This window comes from Pelobates fuscus, chromosome 11 (assembly GCF_036172605.1).
Source record: "Pelobates fuscus isolate aPelFus1 chromosome 11, aPelFus1.pri, whole genome shotgun sequence".
NCBI classification, from domain to species: Eukaryota; Metazoa; Chordata; class Amphibia; order Anura; family Pelobatidae; genus Pelobates; species Pelobates fuscus.
The window spans coordinates 7,711,090-7,735,516 of record NC_086327.1 but is presented as its reverse complement, the minus strand read 5'-3'; the positions used below and the strand labels follow the sequence as shown (position 1 = coordinate 7,735,516).

Below are 24,427 nucleotides of genomic sequence, written 5' to 3'. Positions count from 1 at the left end.
GTTTAATGTCTGGGTTTATCAATATGGGTTAGTGTCTGGGTTTATCAATATGTTTTTATTGTAATAAAAAATAATTAATTAGATATACGACTAATGTTTCTCTCTGTTTGTATACCCAGTGTCCACCCCCCTTGGCCAGGGAAGGGTTAACCAGCTTGGTGGGGTCTTTATTAATGGCAGACCCCTGCCCAACCACATCCGCCATAAGATAGTAGAGATGGCTCATCACGGTATCCGGCCCTGTGTGATCTCCAGGCAGCTCAGAGTGTCCCATGGGTGTGTTTCCAAAATCCTCTGCAGGTACCAGGAGACAGGCTCCATCCGCCCAGGGGCCATAGGGGGCAGCAAACCCAGGGTGAGTACTGTGTATAACAACATCATGCACTCTGTGTATAGGGACATCATGATCTCTGTGTATAGTAACAGTGTCAGTCTATCTATGTGTCTGTCAGTCTGTGTGTCTGCCTGTGTGCCCTATTAACATGCCCCCTGTACTGGCTATTAAAGCAGGTAGCCACTCCCGACGTGGAGAAGAAGATAGAAGAATACAAGAGGGAGAACCCGGGGATGTTCAGCTGGGAGATCCGGGACCGGTTGCTGAAGGATGGCCACTGTGACCGGAGCTCTGTGCCCTCAGGTGAGCACACAGCTGGCAATGGGGACAGTGAGGACTGCTGGTAGAGGATTCAATGGGGGACTGTATAAAATGGGATGGGGGCAGCAGAAACTGGATCAAAATAAATTAGCATTGATTGAACACCAGCACAGCTATTAGGGTTCTCTTTCCTTTCTGCACTCTGAGTCTGGTTATGTGATACTAAGCCCCTCAAATGAGAAACATCTACATAGATAACTCTGGAGGTGAATGTCTCACATGGATAGCTCAGGAGGAGAAGATTTCACATGGATAGCTCAAGAGGTGAGGGTCTCACATGGATAACTCACATGGGGTGGATGGTTTACGTTGTATTGACTCTGGGGTGGAGAGTTTCAGTTTGATTGGCTCTGGAGTGGAGAATTTCAGTTTATTGACTGTGAGGTGAGGGTTTCAGTTGGATTGGCTCTGGGGTGTAGAGTTTCAGTTTAATTAGCTATGAACTGGGGGGGGGGGTTCAGTTGAATTCATGTTGAAGTAGAGGGTTTCAGTTGGATTGGCTCTGGGATGGAGGATTTATTTGGATTGATTATGAGGTAGAGGGTTTCAGTTGGAATTGCTCTGGGATGGAGGGTTTAGTTGGATTGGCTCTGGGATGGAGGGTTTAGTTGGATTGGCTCTGGGATGGAGGGTTTAGTTGGATTGGCTATGTGGTACAGTTCAAAAAGGTACTAATGAGTGAGGGTCTCAGCTGGAGGTTGTTCTGGAGATCAATAGGCGGAGGACTCATCTTGACATAGCTTGTGGTGATTTATGGTAAGGTTTATCTCTTTCAGTTTAATTTATATCCCTCCCTTCTCTTTCCATTTCCGAGGTTTAGTGAGTTCGATTAGCCGTGTCCTGCGAATCAAGTTCGGGAAGAAAGAGGAAGCTGATGATTGTGACAAAAAAGAGGATGATGGTGAAAAGAAGACCAAGCACAGCATTGATGGCATCCTGGGTGACAAAGGTAGGACACAGAGTTAGGCAATACTACTGGGTCACTGATATTGTGATCTTCTGTTGTACTGTACGTGCTGTGGAGCACTGCAGGTCAGTATGGAGTTCTATGTGGATCTGGTAGAAAAAAAGGCCATATCTATGCAGGAAGGGCAATGAACAGGCAGGTATTATTAAGGTGCAGGGTTAAGTAAGATGCCATATTGGAGTGTTAGTAAATATTAGTGGATGTTGGAAGATGTTGAAAAATTTGATTGATGCTATTGTTGGATACTAACAGATGTACATGGATGACTGGTGTTGACAGATTATATTGATTTTGGCAGATTTTAGTTGGTGCTGGTTGATGTTGATTTCTATTAATTGATGTTACCTGATATTGATGGATAATATTTATATATGTTGACCTCTGTTAATAGACATTGGATAGTATGGATGTTGGTTGATAGTGTTAAATGACAGTGATAGATATTGGTTGATAGTGGTTGACATTGATGGATGTTAATTGATAGTGGTAGTCATTGGTTGATATTAATGGATGTTGGTTAATAGTTCATGATATTGATGGATGTTGGTTGAGAGTAGTTGATATTGATGGATGCTGGTTGATAGTGGTAGTCATTGGTTAATATTGATGGATGTTGGTTAAAAGAGGTTGGTATTGGTGGATGTTGGTTGAAAGTGGTTGATATTGGTGGATGTTGGTTGAGAGTGGTTGACATTGGTTGATATTGATGGATGTTAGTTGATAGAGGTAGTCATTGGTTGATATTAATGGATGTTGGTTGATAGTGGTAGACATTGGTTGATATTGATGGATGTTGGTTGAAAGTAGTTGATATTGCTGGCTGTTGGTTCATAGTGGTAGTCATTGGTTTATATTGATGGATGTTGGTTGATAGCTGTAGTCATTGGTTGATATTAATGGATGCTGGTTGATAGTGGTTGACATCAGTTGATATTGATGGATGTTTATTGATAGTGGAAGACATTGATTGAAATTGATGGATGTTGGTTCAGAGTGATTGACATTGATGGATGTTGGTTGATAGTAATTGACATCTTTTGATATTGATGGATGTTGGTTGAGAGTGGTTTATATTGGTTGATATTAATGGATGTTGGTTGATAGTGGTTGGTATTGATGGATGTTGGTTGACAGTAATTGATGTTGATGGATGTTGGTTGGTGGTGGTAGTCATTGGTTGACATTGATGAATGTTGGTTGATAGTGGTAGACATTGGGTGATACCAATGGATGTTGGTTGATAGTGATAGTCATTGGTTGATATTAAAGGATGTTGGTTGAGAGTGGTTGATATTATTGGATGTTTGTTGGGAGTGGTTGACATTGGTTGATATTAATGGATGTTGGTTGATAGTGGTAGTCATTGTTTGATATTAACGGATGTTGGTTGATAGTAGTATACATTGGTTGATATTGATGGATGTTGGTTGATAGTGGTAGTCATTGGTTGATATTAATAGATGTTGGTTGAGAGTGGTTGATATTGATGGATGTTGGTTGATATTAATGGATGTTGATTGATAGTGGTTGACATCGGTTGATATTGATGGATGTTGATTGATAGTGGGAGACATTGATTGAAATTGATGGATGTTGGTTCAGAGTGGTTAACATTGATGGATATTGGTTGATAGTAACTGACATCTGTTGATATTAATGGATGTTGGTTGAGAGTGGTTGGTATTGATGGATGTTGGTTGACAGTAATTGATGTTGATGGATGTTGGTTGATAGTGGTAGTCATTTGTTGATATTAATGGATGTTGGTTGATAGTGGTTGATATTGATGAATGTTGGTTGATAGTGGTAGCATGTTGGAATAAATTGCTGCACTATATGTAATATCATTATTATGGGTTAGTATACATTGCTGTACTGTATATATGGATAGCTCAAGAGGTGAGGGTCTCACATGGATAGGTCAGGAGGTGAGGGTCTCACATGAATAGTTCAGGTCGTGAGGGTCTCACATGGATAACTCAGGAGTTGAGGGTCTCACATGGATAGCTCATGGGGTGGTTTACATTGTATTGGTGGAGAGTTTCAGTTTGATTGGCTCGGGAGTGGAGAGTTTCCATTTAATTGACTATGAAGTGTGGGGTTTCAGTTGGATTAGCTCTGGGGTGGAGAGTTTCAGTTTAATTGGCTATGAAGTGGGGGTTTTAGTTGGATTGACTTTGAGGTAGATGGTTTCAGTTGGAATTGCTCTGGGATGGAGGGTTTAGTTGGATTGGCTCTGGGATGGAGGGTTTAGTTGGATTGGCTCTGGGATGGAGGGTTTAGTTGGATTTGCTCTGGGATGGAGGTTTTAGTTGGATTTGCTCTGGGATGGAGGGTTTAGTTGGATTTGCTCTGTGGTACAGTTCAAAAAGGTACTGATGAGTGAGGGTGTCAGCTGGAGATTGTTCTGGAGATCAATAGGTGTAGGACTCATCTTGACATAGCTTGTGGTGATTTATGGTAAGGTTTTTCTCTATATATAATATCTATATAATATTATTACACAGTGTGAATAAATTGTTGTACTGTATAAATTATCATTATATAGGGTGAATAAATTGAAATACTATAAATACAATATTATTATATTTTGTGAATTCATATACTACATATAATATCATGGTATAGTGTAAATGAATTATGGTATTATACGATTGATGAATTCCTGTACTATATGTATATCAATATACAGTATGAATGAATTATTGTACTACATTTAATATCATTATACAGGGCAAACCAATCCATCTATTACATATATAATCATATAGTGTAAATGAATGAATGAATGAATAATATGAAGTATCAGTGTGAATTCATTCCTGTTCTCTAAATAATATTATACAGTATAAATACATTTCTGTACTTCATATTATTATAGTGTTAATTAATTACTGCACTAAATATTACTATACAGTGTGAATGAAATAGTGTACTAAATGTTATTATACAGTGTGAATGAATTCCTTTACTAAATGTTGGTGTGAATGAAATATTATAGTAAATGTTATTATACAGTGTAAATGAAATATTGTAGTAAATATTATTACACAGGGTGAAGGAATTCCTGTACTAAATGTTGTTATGCAGTGTGAATGAACTATTGTACTAAATATTATTATACAGTGTAAATTAATTCCTTTACTTAATATTGTTATATAGTGTGAATTAAATATTGTACTAAATGTTATTATAGTGTGTATTAGTTGCTGTACTACAAGTTATTATAGTGAGTATGAATTCCTGTACTATATATCATATTATTACACAATGTACATAAATGAATTACTTAATTGAGTCTATGAAGTATCAGTGTGATTGAATTCTTGACACACACACACACACACACACACACACATATATATTATTACACAGTAAAATGAAGGAATGAATAAATTATTTCTATGAAGTATTGGTGTGAATTAAATGCTGCACCTTAAATATATATCATTACAGAGTGTGATTGAATGTATTCTATGAAGTATCAGTGTGAATGAAATGCTGCACTATAAATATATATCCTTACAGAGTGTGAATGAATGGCTTCTATGAAGTATCAGTGTGAATGAAATGCTGTGCTATAAATAGATATCATTACAGAGTGTGAATGAATGAATGGTGTCTATGAAGTATCAGTATGAATGAAATGCTGCACTATAAATATATATATCATTAAAGAGTGTGAATGAATGAATGAATGGATTCTATGAAGTATCAGTGTGAATGAAATGCTGCGCTATAAATATATATCATTACAGAGAATGAATGAATGTATTCTATGAAGTATCAGTATGAATGAAATGCTGTGCTATAAATAGATATCATTACAGAGTGTGAATGAATGAATGGTGTCTATGAAGTATCAGTATGAATGAAATGCTGCACTATAAATATATATCATTACAGAGTGTGAATGAATGTATTCTATGAAGTATCAGTATGAATGAAATGCTGCACTATCAATACAGATCATTACAGAGTGTGAATGAATGAATGTATTCTATGAAGTATCAGTATGAATGAAATGCTGTGCTATAAATAGATATCATTACAGAGTGTGAATGAATGAATGGTGTCTATGAAGTATCAGTATGAATGAAATGCTGCACTATAAATATAGATCATTACAGAGTGTGATTGAATGTATTCTATGAAGTATCAGTGTGAATGAAATGCTGCACTATAAATATATATCCTTACAGAGTGTGAATGAATGGATTCTATGAAGTATCAGTGTGAATGAAATGCTGCGCTATAAATATATATCATTAAAGAGTGTGAATGAATGAATGTATTCTATGAAGTATCAGTATGAATGAAATGCTGCACTATAAATATATATATCATTAAAGAGTGTGAATGAATGAATGAATGGATTCTATGAAGTATCAGTGTGAATGAAATGCTGCGCTATAAATATATATCATTACAGAGAATGAATGAATGTATTCTATGAAGTATCAGTATGAATGAAATGCTGTGCTATAAATAGATATCATTACAGAGTGTGAATGAATGAATGGTGTCTATGAAGTATCAGTATGAATGAAATGCTGCACTATAAATATATATCATTACAGAGTGTGAATGAATGTATTCTATGAAGTATCAGTATGAATGAAATGCTGCACTATAAATACAGATCATTACAGAGTGTGAATGAATGAATGTATTCTATGAAGTATCAGTATGAATGAAATGCTGTGCTATAAATAGATATCATTACAGAGTGTGAATGAATGAATGGAGTCTATGAAGTATCAGTATGAATGAAATGCTGCACTATAAATATATATCATTACAGAGTGTGAATGAATGAATGAATGAATGGATTCTATGAAGTATCAGTATGAATGAATGAATGTGTTAAGTGATACATTCCACATCTCCCAGTGAGATCCTTTACAGGCAGGCAGACTCTGCTGGACACTTTAGTATTCAATCTTTGATCAATTATTTATAAAAGAGTGAGAGGCTGAGGATTTCGTTGCTAAATTAATTTGCTAAACAGATTTTGTTGCCTCTAAACGGTCCCTTGAAAGCAGAGCTGACAGGTAACCGATTGGAGCTATCACCAGTAATTACAAAGAGGGAGTCTGTCAGCCTCCAGGCAGCAACCAGGATCCCTGAGTGACAGTCTGGGGGCACAGGGAGGAGGGACAACACATAACTGTGGAGGGGAGCAGAGAGAGGGACAGTCTGACACACAGAGGGACAGTCTGATATATATATATAGAGAGGGACAGTCTAAAAAAACAGAGTGAGTGACAGTCTGACATACAGAGAGAGGGACAGAGAGAGGGACAGTCTGATATATATAGAGAGGGACAGTCTAAAAAAACAGAGTGAGTGACAGTCTGACATACAGAGAGAGGGACAGAGTGAGTGACAGCCAGGTTTTAGAAGCTGTGTGTAGTCTCTCAGGCCCAGCACAGGTAGCAGTCTGTCGGTGAAACAGGCATGTAACAGTCTCTTTTACACAGTGTACTTGTCCAGCATCTATATTGGTCTCTTCCTCACACAGGACCTGTGATAGTCTCTCTCATGCAGTGTGTGGCAGTCTCTCTCTCATGCAGTGTGTGGCAGTCTCTCTCTCTCTCATGCAGTGTGTGTGATAGTCTCTCTCGTGCAGTGTGTGTGATAGTCTCTCTCATGCAGTGTCTGTGACAGTCTCTCTCATGCAGTGTGTGTGACAGTCTCATGTAGTGTTTGTGACAGTCGCTCTCATGCAGTGTATGTGACAGTCTCATGCAGTGTCTGTGACAGTCTCTCTCATGCAGAGTGTGACAGTCTCTCTCATGCAGTGTGTGACAGTCTCTCTCATGCAGTGTGTGATAGCCTCATGCAGTGTGTGACAGTCTCTCTCATGCAGAGTGTGGCAGTCTCTCATGCAGTGTGTGGCAGTCTCTCTCATGCAGAGTGTGACAGTCTCTCATGCAGTGTGTGGTAGTCTCTCTCATGCAGAGTGTGACAGTCTCTCTCATGCAGTGTGTGACAGTCTCTCTCATGCAGTGTGTGACAGTTTCTCTCATGCAGTGTTTGGCAGTCTCTCTCATGCAGAGTGTGACTATCTCTCATGCAGTGTGTGGCAGTCTCTCTCATGCAGAGTGTGACAGTCTCTCTCATGCAGTGTGTGACAGTCTCTCTCATGCAGTGTGTGACAGTTTCTCTCATGCAGTGTTTGGCAGTCTCTCTCATGCAGAGTGTGACTATCTCTCATGCAGTGTGTGGCAGTCTCTCTCATGCAGAGTGTGACAGTCTCTCTCATGCAGTGTGTGACAGTTTCTCTCATGCAGTGTGTGATAGCCTCATGCAGTGTGTGACAGACTCTCTCATGCAGAGTGTGGCAGTCTCTCATGCAGTGTGTGGCAGTCTCTCTCATGCAGTGTGTGACAGTTTCTCTCATGCAGTGTGTGATAGTCTCTCTCATGCAGAGCGTGACAGTTTCTCTCATGCAATGGGTGACAGTTTCTCTCATGCAGTGGGTGGCAGTCTCTCTCATGCAGAGTGTGACAGTCTCTCATGTAGTGTGTGGCAGCCTCTCTCATGCAGAGTGTGACAGTCTCTCTCATGTAGTGTGTGACAGTTTCTCTCATGCAGAGTATGACAGTCTTGCCCATGCAGTGTGTGACAGTTTCTCTCATGCAGTGTGTGGCAGTCTCTCTCATGCAGAGTGTGACAGTCTCTCTCGTGCAGTGTGTGTGATAGTCTCTCTCATGCAGTGTAAGGCAGTCTCTCTAATGCAGAGTGTGACAGTCTCTCTCATGCAGTGTGTGACAGTCTCCCCCGATACAATGTTGCATTTTCTCTGAATTGTTTAGTTATTGTTGAGATTTGATAACAATGTTTCCTGTGAGGCTGGGGATTGCAGGACAGTCCGTGATCTCGATAAATTAGCGGAAAACTGATTTCAATTATATATTTTTTTCGTTTGTTTTTCCAGAAAGGGGGAAATAATCGATGGATCTGATGTCTAGTGTTTTATATTAAACCGTGTATATTGGTCGAATCTATTTTAAATGTATATTTATTAGATATATCACCTCCTAGTGTGTGCTATCAGTGTATATTATTTATTACAGTTTGTATATTAGATATATCACCTCCTAGTGTGTGCTATCAGTGCATATTATTTATTACAGTGTGTATATTAGATATAGCACCTCCTAGTGTGTGTTATCAGTGTATATTATTTATTACAGTGTGTATATTAGATTTATCACCTCCTAGTGTGTGCTATTAGTGTATATTATTTATTACAGTGTGTTTATTAGATATATCACCTCCTAGTGTGTGTTATCAGTGTATATTATTTATTACAGTGTGTATATTGGATTTATCACTGCTTAGTGTGTGCTATCAGTGCATATTTTTTATTACAGTGTGTATATTAGATATATCACCTCCTAGTGTGTATCAGTGTATATTATTTATTACAGTGTGTATATATATTAGTTATATCATCTCCTAGTGTGTTTTATCAGTATATATTATTTATTACAGTGTGTATATTAGATTTATCACTGCTTAGTGTGTGTTTTCAGTGTATATTATTTATTACACTGTGTATATTGGATTTATCACTGCTTAGTGTGTGCTATCAGTGTATATTTTTTATTACAGTGTGTATATTAGATATATCACTGCCTAGTGTGTATCAGTGTATATTATTTATTACAGTGTGTATATTAGATATATCACCTCCTAGTGTGTGTTATCAGTAAATATTATTTATTACAGTGCATATTAGATTTATCACTGCTTAGTGTGTGCTATCAGTGTATATTATTTATTGCAGTGTGTATATTAGATTTATCACTGCTTAGTGTGTGCTATCAGTGTATATTATTTATTACAGTGTGTATATTAGATATATCACCTCCTAGTGTGTGTTATCAGTAAATATTATTTATTACAGTGCATATTAGATTTAGCACTGCTTAGTGTGTGTTATCAGTGTATATTATTTATTACACTGTGTATATTGGATTTATCACCTCCTAGTGTGTGCTATCAGTGTATATTATTTATTACAGTGTGTATATTAGATATATCACTGCTTAGTATGTGCTATCAGTGTATATTATTTATTACAGTGTGTATATTAGATATATCACTGCCTAGTGGGTGCTATCAGTGTATATTATTTATTACAATGTGTATAACAGATATATCACCTCCTAGTGTGTGTTATCAGTATATATTATTTATTACAGTGTGTATATTAGATTTATCACTGCTTAGTGTGTGCTATCAGTGTATATTATTTATTACAGTGTGTATATTAGATATATCACCTCCTAGTGTGTATCAGTGTATATTATTTATTACAGTGTGTATATTAGATATATCACCTCCTAGTGTGTGTTATCAGTAAATATTATTTATTACAGTGTGTATATTAGATTTATCACTGCTTAGTGTGTGCTATCAGTGTATATTATTTATTACAATGTGTATATCAGATATATCACCTCCTAGTGTGTGTTATCAGTATATATTATTTATTACAGTGTGTATATTAGATTTATCACTGCTTAGTGTGTGCTATCAGTGTATATTATTTATTACAGTGTGTATATTAGATATATCACTGCCTAGTGTGTGCTATCAGTGTATATTATTCATTACAGTGTGTATATTAGATATATCACTGGTTAGTGAGTGCTTATTAGTGTGTATTATTTTTTACAGTTTGTATATTAGATTTATCACTGCTTAGTGTGTGCTATCAGTGTATATTATTTATTACAGTGTGTATATCAGATATATCACCTCCTAGTGTAAGCTATCAGTGTATATTATTTATTACAGTGTGTATATTAGATTTATCACCTCCTAGTGTGTGATATCAGTGTATATTATTTATTAGTGTGTATATTAGATATATCTCTGCCTAGTGTGTGCTATCAGTGTATATTATTTTTTACAGTGTCTATATTAGATGTATGACTTGTTAGTGTGTGCTATCAGTGTATATTATTTATTACAGTTTGTATATTAGATATATCACTGCCTAGTGTGTGCTATCAGTGTATATTATTTATTACAGTGTGTATATTAGATATATCACCTCCTAGTGTGTGCTATCAGTGTATATTATTTATTACAGTGTGTATATTAGATTTATCACCTCCTAGTGTGTGCTATCAGTGTATATTATTTATTAGTGTGTATATTAGATATATCTCTGCCTAGTGTGTGCTATCAGTGTATATTATTTTTTACAGTGTCTATATTAGATGTATTACTTGTTAGTGTGTGCTATCAGTGTATATTATTTATTACAGTTTGTATATTAGATATATCACCTCCTAGTGTGTGCTTTCAGTGTATATTATTTATTACAGTGTGTATATTAGATATATCACCTCCTAGTGTGTGTTATCAGTGTATATTATTTATTACAGTGTGTATATTAGATTTATCACTGCTTAGTGTGTGCTATCAGTGTATATTATTTATTACAGTGAGTATATTAGATATATCACTGCCTAGTGTCTGCTATCAGTGTTTATTATTTATTACAGTGTGTATATTAGATTTATCACCTCCTAGTGTGTGCTATCAGTGTATATTATTTATTACAGTGTGTATATTAGATATATCACCTCCTAGTGTGTGTTGATATAGTGTTAGTATAAGTGATATATTGATATAGTGTTAGTATAAGGGATATATTGATATAGTGTTAATATAAGGGATATATTGATATAGTGTTAGTATAAGGTGATATATTGATATATTGTTAGTATAAGGGATATATTGATATATTGTTAGTATAAGTGATATATTGATATAGTGTTAGTATAAGTGATATATTTATATAGTGTTAGTATAAGGGATATATTGATATAGTGTTAGTATAAGGTGATATATTGATATAGTGTTAGTATAAGTGATATATTGATATAGTGTTAGTATAAGTGATATATTGATATAGTGTTAGTATAAGTGATATATTGATATAGTGTTAGTATAAGGTGATATATTGATATAGTGTTAGTATAAGTGATATAGTGATATATTGTTAGTATAAGGGATATATTGATATAGTGTTAGTATAAGTGATATATTGATATAGTGTTAGTATAAGTGATATATTGATATAGTGTTAGTATAAGGTGATATATTGATATAGTGTTATTATAAGGGATATATTGATATAGTGTTAGTATAAGTGATATATTGATATAGTGTTAGTATAAGTGATATATTGATATAGTGTTAGTATAAGTGATATATTGATATAGTGTTAGTACAAGAGATATCGATATAGTGTTAGTATAAGGGATATATTGATATAGTGTTAGTATAAGGGATATATTGATATAGTGTTAGTATAAGGTGATATATTGATATAGTGTTAGTCTAAGGGATATATTGATATAGTGTTAGTATAAGGTGATATATTGATATAGTGTTAGTATAAGTGATATATTGATATAGTGTTAGTATAAGGTGATATATTAATATAGTGTTAGTATAAGGTGATATATTGATATAGTGTTAGTATAAGTGATATGTTGATATAGTGTTAGTATAAGGGATATATTGATATAGTGTTAGTATAAGGTGATATATTGATATAGTGTTAGTATAAGGTGATATATTGATATAGTGTTAGTATAATGTGATATATTTATATAGTGTTAGTATAAGTGATATATTGATATAGTGTTAGTATAAGGTGATATATTGATATAGTGTTAGTATAAGTGATATATTGATATAGTGTTAGTATAAGGTGATATATTAATATAGTGTTAGTATAAGGTGATATATTGATATAGTGTTAGTATAAGTGATATATTGATATAGTGTTAGTATAAGGTGATATATTGATATAGTGTTAGTATAAGGTGATATATTGATATAGTGTTAGTATAATGTGATATATTTATATAGTGTTAGTATAAGTGATATATTGATATAGTGTTAGTATAAGGTGATATATTGATATAGTGTTAGTATAAGGTGATATATTGATATAGTGTTAGTATAAGGTGATATATTGATATAGTGTTAGTATAAGGGATATATTGATATATTGTTAGTATAAGGGATATATTGATATAGTGTTAGTATAAGTGATATATTGATATAGTGTTAGTATAAGGTGATATATTGATATAGTGTTAGTATAAGGTGATATATTGATATAGTGTTAGTATAAGTGATATATTGATATAGTGTTAGTATAAGTGATATATTGATATAGTGTTAGTATAAGGTGATATATTGATATAGTGTTAGTATAAGTGATATATTGATATAGTGTTAGTATAAGGTGATATATTGATATAGTGTTAGTATAAGGTGATATATTAATATAGTGTTAGTATAAGGTGATATATTGATATAGTGTTAGTATAAGTGATATATTGATATAGTGTTAGTATAAGGTGATATATTTATATAGTGTTAGTATAAGTGATATATTGATATAGTGTTAGTATAAGGTGATATATTGATATAGTGTTAGTATAAGGTGATATATTAATATAGTGTTAGTATAAGGTGATATATTGATATAGTGTTAGTATAAGTGATATATTGATATAGTGTTAGTATAAGGTGATATATTGATATAGTGTTAGTATAAGGTGATATATTGATATAGTGTTAGTATAAGGTGATATATTGATATAGTGTTAGTATAAGGGATATATTGATATAGTGTTAGTATAAGGGATATATTGATATAGTGTTAGTATAAGGTGATATATTGATATAGTGTTAGTATAAGGGATATATTGATATAGTGTTAGTATAAGGTGATATATTGATATAGTGTTAGTATAAGGGATATATTGATATATTGTTAGTATAAGGGATATATATATTGTTACAAAGGTTACAAGGTTTTCACAGCTCATTTTTGCCCAATGAATACACTGTGGCAGCCAGGACCTTTCTATAGAGACGTTTAAATTTTTGGCCTTCAGCACACAGACCCTGGATTACAGGACATAAAAGGTGCTTCTTAAAAGCTCCAACTCCAACTTTGAGGGCAGAATAAAGAGCCCCAATGACCTAATCAAACATTTGTCTAAGTCTGGGGCTAGTGATCAGTGACAGCTCCTTTGCCAAAACGATTCTCCCCCTTTTATCCCAAACTTGAAGATGAACTTGGGCCACAAAGCCCTCAGTCTATTGAGGAATCAGAGGACTCTTTAGCACAATAGGAAACAGTTAAAAAAAAAGTCACCCTCTAAAAACAGAGGCGGAAAGAAAGGGGGGGCTGGGGGCTGGGGAGAGAATTTAGCACAAAAGGCTCAAGGGGCAAAAGAAAAGGGGTCACTTATTCAGAGCCCCCCGCTGGGTAGTAGTTTTGTAATATCATCAGCCGTCTGCAAGGAGAGAGAATAATGTTTTATAACACAAACATCTCCAGTGATTTGGAAATCAGAATTGTTCGTTAAGCAATGCACCCATTGTGGTTTTATTGTATTTACTTTTAGTTTTGTTGTGTTTTCGTTTTATTTCATTTTTGTTTTGTTGTGTTTTCGTATTATGTTTGTTGTTGTTGTTGTTTTTTGTTGTTGCTTCCTCTAAATTTGTTTCTTTTTGTTTCTAATCATTTATATATTTTTATTATTATTTTTTTCGCCTATCTTTTTGCAAATAGACAATTTTATCCTAAAAAAAAAATAATAAAATTAAATTAAAAAAAAAGAAAGAAAAGAAGCACGTGAAATAATTAAGAATTTCCCTCGATCTTCTATCCCTATTTAGCCTGTCTGTTGTCAGACATGGCAGAGGAAATTTCACTTTGTTGAATTGGTTTGAGGGAAATAAAAGGAAAACAGTCTCTTTTGAGAAAAATAAATCTTAGCCCAAACTGAGCTTTTAATCAAAGGGAATCACTAAATGGCTGGTGTCCCCTGCTGGGAGTCATTTTGCTGTCAAGTGGGGGGTGAAGAAGGGTTAATATCGGCGAAGATTTATTTTCTTGCATTATTTCTTTCTAAAAAAGACCGAAATGAATAGAATAGATAAACGCAGAGCAGAGTGGCATCTCCGAAACGTTTGTTTACATTTTAGCCAGTTCTACATCGGGTGGGATTTCCTGGATTTCAGTAGAATCGGTCTGTAAAATGTAAATTGTCCTCATTGTATTACACTTATTTGATTAGGTTCATCTCCAACAAATGAGATGTTGAAATATATCGGTTTTATTGTAACATATTCGGACAGATTGAAAACCTAGAAAAGTGGGGAAATGATAAATAAATAAATAAACAAACAAACACATAAATAAATACATGCCGCTTGTGTTTGTATATTTTAAAACAATCTGGGAGAAAGCTTTGTTTATTTACTACTCATTTTATTTTTATTTATTTCATTTTATTTACTATGAATTGAGAATCGACTTGCAAACAGAAACTAAAATAACCGAATTGATTTAATAATCTGTATATAAATGTACCTGTATGTGCACCGATTTATTCTCACCATTAATTAGTTTTATTTAGAGCACCACCCCCATATCTGATTACTAATATATATATATATATATATCTGTCTATCAGTCTGCCCCTCTCTGTCTGTCTGTCTATCAGTCTGCCCCTCTCTGTCTGTCTGTCTATCAGTCTGCCCCTCTCTGTCTGTCTGTCTATCAGTCTGCCCCTCTCGGTCTGTCTGTCTATCTGTCTATCTATCTATCTCTCTGTCTGTCTGTCTGCCCCTCTCTGTCTGTCTGTCTATCTATATATCTCTGTCTGTCTGTCTGTATCTATACATTGTATTTAGATTTTGGAATTGTTATTGATTTAACTGTTTGAGTGCTGGGAGGGTGTCAGTATAATACTATGTAAGGGTTTGCAGCACATTAACCTTTCGTGTGCCAGCCCATACAATGCCTGTACCACAGTGAAGATTTATGGCCTGGAATACAGTGGTTGTGGCTACTCAGTCACTTCTTAAAGGGCCAACAAGAAGCAACTTATAGAAAATTAGGAACCCCTCCCCCCAAACACTCACTTTTTCTCCTTTTTAGGGGTGATGTGCACCTGTCAGAGACAGGGTGAGCCTCTCAAATGTCACCAAGCACATAACCCACCCAATGTCACTAAACACATAGGGTCCCAAGTGTCACGAAGCACACAGCCCCCCAATGTCACCAAGCACACAGGGTCCCAAGTGTCACCAAGCACACAGCCCCCCAATGTCACCAAACACATAGGGTCTCAAGTGTCACCAAGCACACAGCTCCCCAATGTCACCAAACACATAGGGTCCCAAGTGTCACCAAACACACAGCCCCCCAATGTCACCAAACACATAGGGTCCCAAGTGTCACCAAGCACACAGCTCCCCAATGTCACCAAACACATAGGGTCCCAAGTGTCACCAAACACACAGCCCCCCCAATGTCACCAAACACATAGGGTCCCAAGTGTCACCAAGCACACAGCTCCCCAATGTCACCAAACACATAGAATCCCAAGTGTCACCAAACACACAGCCCCCCCCAATGTCACCAAACACATAGGGTCCCAAGTGTCACCAAACAAACAGCAGGCTGGGATATGGGAACACGTTGGGGCAGGGGAGTGTCACTCAGGAGAGGACACTCAGGAGAGGGCTGATAGAGTGTCACACTCTGTGAAATTCATACTGAGAGACTGCTCCCAGAGAGAGGAAGGTCTGTGCTCAGGCTCACAGCTTACAAGTCACTAGCAAGCCTGAGACAAATGACTTACAACACTAAACACAGATAACAATTACAAAGCAAACACTGGCTTTTGGGAACAAGTAGCCGGGAGAACCAATTCTACATTAACAGCAGCAAGTGTTTTTAAGATAAACTCTCCCTAAATGGAGTGTGACGGGAGGAGAGACAGATAATAAGGCTGAGAGGGAGCAGGGGATCACGAACCCTCTCCCTGGCACACACAGGGTTAACTGAACTCCCAGACCAAGGCTGGAGAATTAACCCCTTACAGCAAGCAATAGCTGTCTGCATGGACTTCTTCCATAGTTACAACAAAATCTTTAAAAACATATTTATTCTTGAATATCATTTTAGTACATTATTATTGTTTTATTGTGTGAACAGGTTAACTGTGCAGGGAATGGAAGACACATTAAGGGTTAAATCCGTGTTATTATAGGAATTACAAGCCGTATAGCAGGTTGTATGTAATTCGGCCCCTCTAGTTGTGGGTTAATTACACAACCATTTATTCATTTCCATTCAGGGCTGGGTCATAGCTAATAAATCATAGTTATTAATATTAATATTATTATACAGCTAATGCATGGTTAATCTATACTTAGTGACGGTCAATGAAACTCAAACACTGCCTGGAGTGAGATATTGGTACCCTGTATTAGGAACAATACCTTGTACCATGGTGTACCTTGTATTAGGAGCAATACCTTGTATTAGAACCATGGTGTACCCTGTATTAGGAGAAATACCTTGTATAAAAAAAAAAACACAGGCACCCTGTATTAGGAGCAATACCTTGTATTAGAACCATGGTGTACCCTGTATTAGGAGCAATACCTTGTATTAGAACCATGGTGTACCCTGTATTACGAGAAATACCTTGTATTAGAACCATGGTGTACCCTGTATTACGAGCAATACCTTGTATTAGAACCATGGTGTACCCTGTATTACGAGCAATACCTTGTATTAGAACCATGGTGTACCCTGTATTACAAGCAATACCTTGTATTAGAACCATGGTGTACCCTGTATTAGGAGCAATACCTTGTATTAGAACCATGGTGTACCCTGTATTAGGAGCAATACCTTGTTAGTACCATGGTGTACCCTGTATTAGGAGCAATACCTTGTATTAGAACCATGGTGTACCCTGTATTACGAGCAATACCTTGTATTAGAACCATGGTGTACCCTGTATTACAAGCAATACCCTGTATTAGAACCATGGTGTACCCTGTATTACGAGCAATACCTTGTATTAGAACCATGGTGTACCCTGTATTAGGAGCAATACCTTGTATTAGAACCATGGTGTACTCTGTATTAGGAGAAATACCTTGTATTAGAACCATGTTGTACCCTGTATTAGGAGCAATACCTTGTTAGTACCATGGTGTACCCTGTATTAGGAGAAATACCTTGTATTAGAACCATGGTGTACCCTGTATTACGAGCAATACCTTGTATTAGAACCATGGTGTACCCTGTATTAGGAGCAATACCTTGTATTAGAACCATTGTGTACCCTGTATTACGAGCAATACCTTGTATTAGAACCATGGTGTACCCTGTATTACGAGCAATACCTTGTATTGGAACCATGGTGTACCCTGTATTACGAGCAATACCTTGTATTAGAACCATGGTGTACCCTGTATTAGGACCAATACCTTGTATTAGAACCATGGTGTACCCTGTATTAGGAGAATTACCTTGTATAAAAAAAACACAGGCACCCTGTATTAGAAACAATATCTTATCTTAGAAACACAGGTATCCTGTATTAGGAGATAAAATATGGTGTAGCTAGTATTAGCTGAAGTGTACCTTGTTTTAGGATCAGTCACTGTATCCTATACTACACACACTGTGTATTAGAGGCGGCCAATCAATATTCTGTGATGGTTGTGTATTAAGGTTGCAGTATGTGTACGGTATTTGTGTGTAATTAGCTCAGTCCATTAAACTAACCTGTTTATAGACCAAGTGCAATGAGCCTCTTGGGAGCTGGCTACAAAGTATTTAGAAAATGTGTAATCTGCATTAAACAAGGCTTTCAGTAATATTTACTGAGTGATACCAATATATAAAGTATGTTATGGTTATATTAGTTATGGAGAGATTGGCATTGATCAATATTTAACTTGCATTCTGCGTCAATCAAGTATAAAAAAGACAAAAATGGAGGAAAACCGCTTGTCCATCTATAACGCAATTCATTTATAAGAAGCTTCCATTTTATATTTGCACATTTTAATCCATTACTCAACTGCTTGTATCCCAATCCGTAAGATATTTCACAGGAGATTTTCCATTTTTCAAATATTTTTTTTTTTTTTTTTTTTGCCTCCTTGGAAAATATTGAAGTGGGGGGAAGAAAAGCTCACTTGATGTGTGTTTCTTTGTAAAACTTTTGTGCCAATCACTAGAAGGGGAATACGGCTTGTGTGAGAGTCTGGCTTTTTGGTTCAATACGAAGATATTTACCAGTTTGAATTAAGCCTGGTTAAAAAAAAATAAATTGAAGAGATGAGCAGGGGAACTTCAAACGGATTCATCTGGAATGGTGGAGAGGAGATTTACAGACAGTGTTCAGAACCTATTTAGATATTAATAACACATTTTCCTCAGGCGCTAAGCATTGACTCCACTTCTCTGCAACATATTTGGCTGGGTGAAATATTGTAGGAAATGCTACAATGAGATAACAGACTCATCTCACTGGTCCTATGACTGCATCACGTATCAAACTGGGATTAACCTTCCAGTTCTGTGCTCACAGCTATCCAAATTTTCATAGGAATTTAAATGGAGCTGATTTTAAATCACACGCCAGTTGCCTTAAAGCCATGATATACCTGGGCATTGCAAAAATCCTTGAAAGTTACCTCTTTAGTCATCTGGAGGAAAATACAGACTAATAGCGAGATGCATTGTGCTTTTAGGCCTGCATTAATTTGCACAAGCCTCAGCTAACTGCTGTGATGGGATTTTACTCCTTGTTCTGCTTGATCCTTATTGTGAGCTGAGCTATTATTGAATTTTGCTGGTAAGAAGATATGATAAGATGAATGGGACTTTAATAAGGTGCATGGATTTAGAATAACCGTGTAATGAAGAATTGCCTTAAAGCGGTGTCTTTTACAAATGTTCCCAGTAGCCAGCAACAGGCGTTGGTCTGCTCATTAACTCACCTGTGCTAAAGCAGGGCTTTAGTGAAATCGTGGCCCTTTGGCGGATACTTTGGACAGGCCTGTCAAGCCCCAGCAGATGTGCTGGTGAAGGGGCTAGGATATATTTAATTCCATAATATAGAGAAGCTGTCACTGAATTTCATAATTGTGTTAATTCAGGGCTAACTGCCAATTGGAGCCAAACTGAAATTAACACAAATCTACAAAATAAATTAGAAAAGGGCAATTAATCCTGTCCTAATTCATTGGCTTTAAACATTCTAGAGTTACGAGGTTTAATTAGTTTAAACAATGATTTGTTTAATATTAGTCTCACAAACCAAAAAATAATTTCCTGATATAAAACCGATGGTAAGATCAGAAATTGCAACATTTTGATTTATATATCATTTTTTTAATAATGAGTTCAGAACATTTTTCTAAAACCATCAAGTTGTTTCCCCAGTTCTCAATTCCTGTTTATCCAAATATATCAAATTATCAGCACAAACACTGCAGATATGAGGTACACCATGCCCAGAGTCAGATACCATCAGAGAAGGAGAGAGAGATTGAGAATTATATTTAGAAAGCAAGGTGCAAAGTGATCCCAGATTGTGACCAGACAACTTATTACAAACACTTGTGATGACACAAAACACAAACAGGCCATTGTGTAGCTGTGTGGATCTTGACACACTATCTTTAGACAAATTAAGGAGAAAACCAAAGCTTATTCCACCATCTGAGGTCAAGTGTTCAGAGGGCAAAGTCCACGTTACGACTGGCCACATGTCCAGAATATCCACGTATCTGTGTCTGGAAGGGCTGACATTAACACACACCATAACAGCTTTCCTATAAGTTTTGAGTTTCTGTAATTTTAGAAATGGGAGATTGCCTGGAGCAGTTCTGCTAATAGCCAGAATATTGGTTTTGGTGTAACGGGGTATTATCCCACCTCGGTCCCTCCGCCTCCCCTTGCTGGGCCTAAATTAGGACGAGAGCCCTTTCTGTGACCCCAGGAGACCGCAGACAGGCAGCTCAATGTAGGGCCTGCAGTTTGGGCAACTCTATGTATTAGGTTAACTATCTTGGATTAAACAGATCCCGGAGGATAAAGTTTGTATTACCATTTCTAAGATTAATCCAATGATATATTAATTAACACAAACTGCAATACATTATGGAATGAGAGAGAGATGGGTAGACCAATATACAGACAGACAGATAGATAAATAGATAATGCCAAACAATCTCTTGTAAAATGCAATTGTAAACTATTAAAAAAAAATATTTAGAGAGGATGAAAATTGTGGAATAAGATATAAAACGAGGATTATAGAATGATGATTATATCTATGTTCCTGGAGTAACAAAGTAACCACGAAGGCAGAGTGTTTGCAAATGTCTGAATTCAGAGGGAAAGATTAACACAGACACAGAGAGACCTATATTTTTGTCTGACAGCTATTTATCAACCTTTGGCCTTGTTTTGTGATTAATTCAAAATATTGGAAAAAAACTAGTAAAGTGAGATTGAAGAGAGCCGCCATGTTGTTTCTCTAGCAGACTTTCTCTGTGTGTAGGGAGCCGACATGTTGTTTCTGTAGCAGACTCTCTCTGTGTGTAGGGAGCCGTCATGTTGTTTCTGTAGCAGACTCTCTCTGTGTGTAGGGAGCCGCCATGTTGTTTCTGTAGCAGACTCTCTCTGTGTGTAGGGAGCCGCCATGTTGTTTCTGTAGCAGACTCTCTCTGTGTGTAGGGAGCCGCCATGTTGTTTCTGTAGCAGACTCTCTCTGTGTGTATGGAGCCGCCATGTTGTTTCTGTAGTAGAATCTCTCTGTGTGTAGGGAGCCGCCATGTTGTTTCTGTAGCAGACTCTCTCTGTGTGTAGGGAGCCGCCATGTTGTTTCTGTAGCAGACTCTCTCTGTGTGTATGGAGCCGCCATGTTGTTTCTGTAGCAGACTCTCTCTGTGTGTAGGGAGCCGCCATGTTGTTTCTGTAGCAGAATCTCTCTGTGTGTAGGGAGCCGCCATGTTGTTTCTGTAGCAGACTCTCTCTGTGTGTAGAGAGCCGCCATGTTGTTTCTGTAGCAGACTCTCTCTGTGTGTAGGGAGCCGCCATGTTGTTTCTGTAGCAGACTCTCTCTGTGTGTAGGGAGCCGCCATGTTGTTTCTGTAGCAGACTCTCTCTGTGTGTAGGGAGCCGCCATGTTGTTTCTGTAGCAGACTCTCTCTGTGTGTAGGGAGCCGCCATGTTGTTTCTGTAGCAGACTCTCTCTGTGTGTAGGGAGCCGCCATGTTGTTTCAGTAGCAGACTCTCTCTGTGTGTAGGGAGCCGCCATGTTGTTTCTGTAGCAGAATCTCTCTGTGTGTAGGGAGCCGCCATGTTGTTTCTGTAGCAGACTCTCTCTGTGTGTAGGGAGCCGCCATCTTGTTTCTGTAGCAGACTCTCTCTGTGTGTAGGGAGCCGCCATCTTGTTTCTGTAGCAGACTCTCTCTGTGTGTAGGGAGCCGCCATCTTGTTTCTGTAGCAGACTCTCTCTGTGTGTAGGGAGCCGCCATCTTGTTTCTGTAGCAGACTCTCTCTGTGTGTAGGGAGCCGCCATGTTGTTTCTGTAGCAGACTCTCTCTGTGTGTAGGGAGCCGCCATGTTGTTTCTGTAGCAGACTCTCTCTGTGTGTAGGGAGCCGCCATGTTGTTTCTGTAGCAGACTCTCTCTGTGTGTAGGGAGCCGCCATGTTGTTTCTGTAGCAGACTCTCTCTGTGTGTAGGGAGCCACCATGTTGTTTCTGTAGCAGACTCTCTCTGTGTGTAGGGAGCCGCCATGTTGTTTCTGTAGCAGACTCTCTGTGTGTGTAGAGAGCCGCCATGTTGTTTCTGTAGCAGACTCTCTCTGTGTGTAGGGAGCCGCCATGTTGTTTCTGTAGGAGACTCTCTCTGTGTGTAGGGAGCCGCCATGTTGTTTCTGTAGGAGACTCTCTCTGTGTGTAGGGAGCCGCCATGTTGTTTCTGTAGCAGACTCTCTCTGTGTGTAGGGAGCCGCCATGTTGTTTCTGTAGCAGACTCTCTCTGTGTGTAGGGAGCCGCCATGTTGTTTCTGTAGCAGACTCTCTGTGTGTGTAGGGAGCCACCATGTTGTTTCTGTAGCAGACTCTCTCTGTGTGTAGGGAGCTGCCATGTTGTTTCTGTAGCAGACTCTCTCTGTGTGTAGGGAGCCGCCATGTTGTTTCTGTAGCAGACTCTCTCTGTGTGTAGGGAGCCGCCATGTTGTTTCTGTAGGAGACTCTCTCTGTGTGTAGGGAGCTGCCATGTTGTTTCTGTAGCAGACTCTCTCTGTGTGTAGGGAGCCGCCATGTTGTTTCTGTAGCAGACTCTCTCTGTGTGTAGAGAGCCGCCATGTTGTTTCTGTAGCAGACTCTCTCTGTGTGTAGGGAGCCACCATGTTGTTTCTGTAGCAGACTCTCTCTGTGTGTAGGGAGCCGCCATGTTGTTTCTGTAGCAGACTCTGTGTGTGTGTAGGGAGCCACCATGTTGTTTCTGTAGCAGACTCTCTCTGTGTGTAGGGAGCCGCCATGTTGTTTCTGTAGCAGACTCTCTCTATGTGTAGGGAGCCGCCATGTTGTTTCTGTAGCAGACTCTCTCTGTGTGTAGGGAGCCACCATGTTGTTTCTGTAGGAGACTCTCTCTGTGTGTAGGGAGCCGCCATGTTGTTTCTGTAGCAGACTCTCTCTGTGTGTAGAGAGCCGCCATGTTGTTTCTGTAGCAGACTCTCTCTGTGTGTAGGGAGCCGCCATGTTGTTTCTGTAGCAGACTCTCTCTGTGTGTAGAGAGCCGCCATGTTGTTTCTGTAGCAGACTCTCTCTGTGTGTAGGGAGCCGCCATGTTGTTTCTGTAGCAGACTCTCTCTGTGTGTAGGGAGCCGCCATGTTGTTTCTGTAGCAGACTCTCTCTGTGTGTATGGAGCCGCAATGTTGTTTCTGTAGGAGACTCTCTCTGTGTGTAGGGAGCCGCCATGTTGTTTCTGTAGCAGACTCTCTGTGTGTGTAGGGAGCCGCCATGTTGTTTCTGTAGCAGACTCTCTCTGTTTGTAGAGAGCCGCCATGTTGTTTCTGTAGGAGACTCTCTCTGTGTGTAGGGAGCCGCCATGTTGTTTCTGTAGCACTCTCTCTCTGTGTGTAGGGAGCCGCCATGTTGTTTCTGTAGCAGACTCTCTCTGTGTGTAGGGAGCCGCCATGTTGTTTCTCTAGCAGACTCTCTCTGTGTGTAGGGAGCCGCCATGTTGTTTCTGTAGCAGACTCTCTCTGTGTGTAGGGAGCCGCCATGTTGTTTCTGTAGCAGACTCTCTCTGTGTGTAGAGAGCCGCCATGTTGTTTCTGTAGCAGAATCTCTCTGTGTGTAGGGAGCCGCCATGTTGTTTCTGTAGCAGACTCTCTCTGTGTGTAGGGAGCTGCCATGTTGTTTCTGTAGCAGACTCTCTCTGTGTGTAGGGAGCCGCCATGTTGTTTCTGTAGCAGACTCTCTCTGTGTGTAGGGAGCCGCCATGTTGTTTCTGTAGCAGACTCTCTCTGTGTGTAAGGAGCCGCCATGTTGTTTCTGTAGCAGACTCTCCGTGTGTGTAGGGAGCCGCCATGTTGTTTATGTAGCAGACTCTCTCTGTGTGTAGGGAGCCGCCATGTTGTTTCTGTAGCAGACTCTCTCTGTGTGTAAGGAGCCGCCATGCTGTTTCTGTAGCAGACTCTCTCTGTGTGTAGGGAGCCGCCATGTTGTTTCTGTAGCAGACTCTCTCTGTGTGTAGGGAGCCGCCATGTTGTTTCTGTAGCAGACTCTCTCTGTGTGTAGGGAGCCGCCATGTTGTTTCTGTAGCAGACTCTCTCTGTGTGTAGGGAGCCGCCATGTTGTTTCTGTAGCAGACTCTCTCTGTGTCTGGCTGCCTGTCTCTC

At 38.1% G+C, this 24,427-nt stretch overlaps 1 protein-coding gene across 3 annotated transcripts in view; it reads left to right on the top strand.

Annotated features, from left to right (window-relative positions):
• Positions 1-24,427, top strand: part of PAX7 (paired box 7) — a 129,552-nt gene that overhangs the window by 11,765 nt on the left and 93,360 nt on the right. The window contains exons 2-4 of one of the 3 annotated variants that reach the window (XM_063435718.1): positions 120-355; positions 511-637; positions 1,470-1,604. In XM_063435718.1, coding sequence (XP_063291788.1) covers positions 120-355; positions 511-637; positions 1,470-1,604 — 498 coding nt within the window. Of the gene's footprint in view, positions 1-119; positions 356-507; positions 638-1,469; positions 1,605-24,427 lie in introns of all 3 variants that reach the window. The other 2 variants (XM_063435719.1, XM_063435717.1) reach the window with 2 other exon arrangements.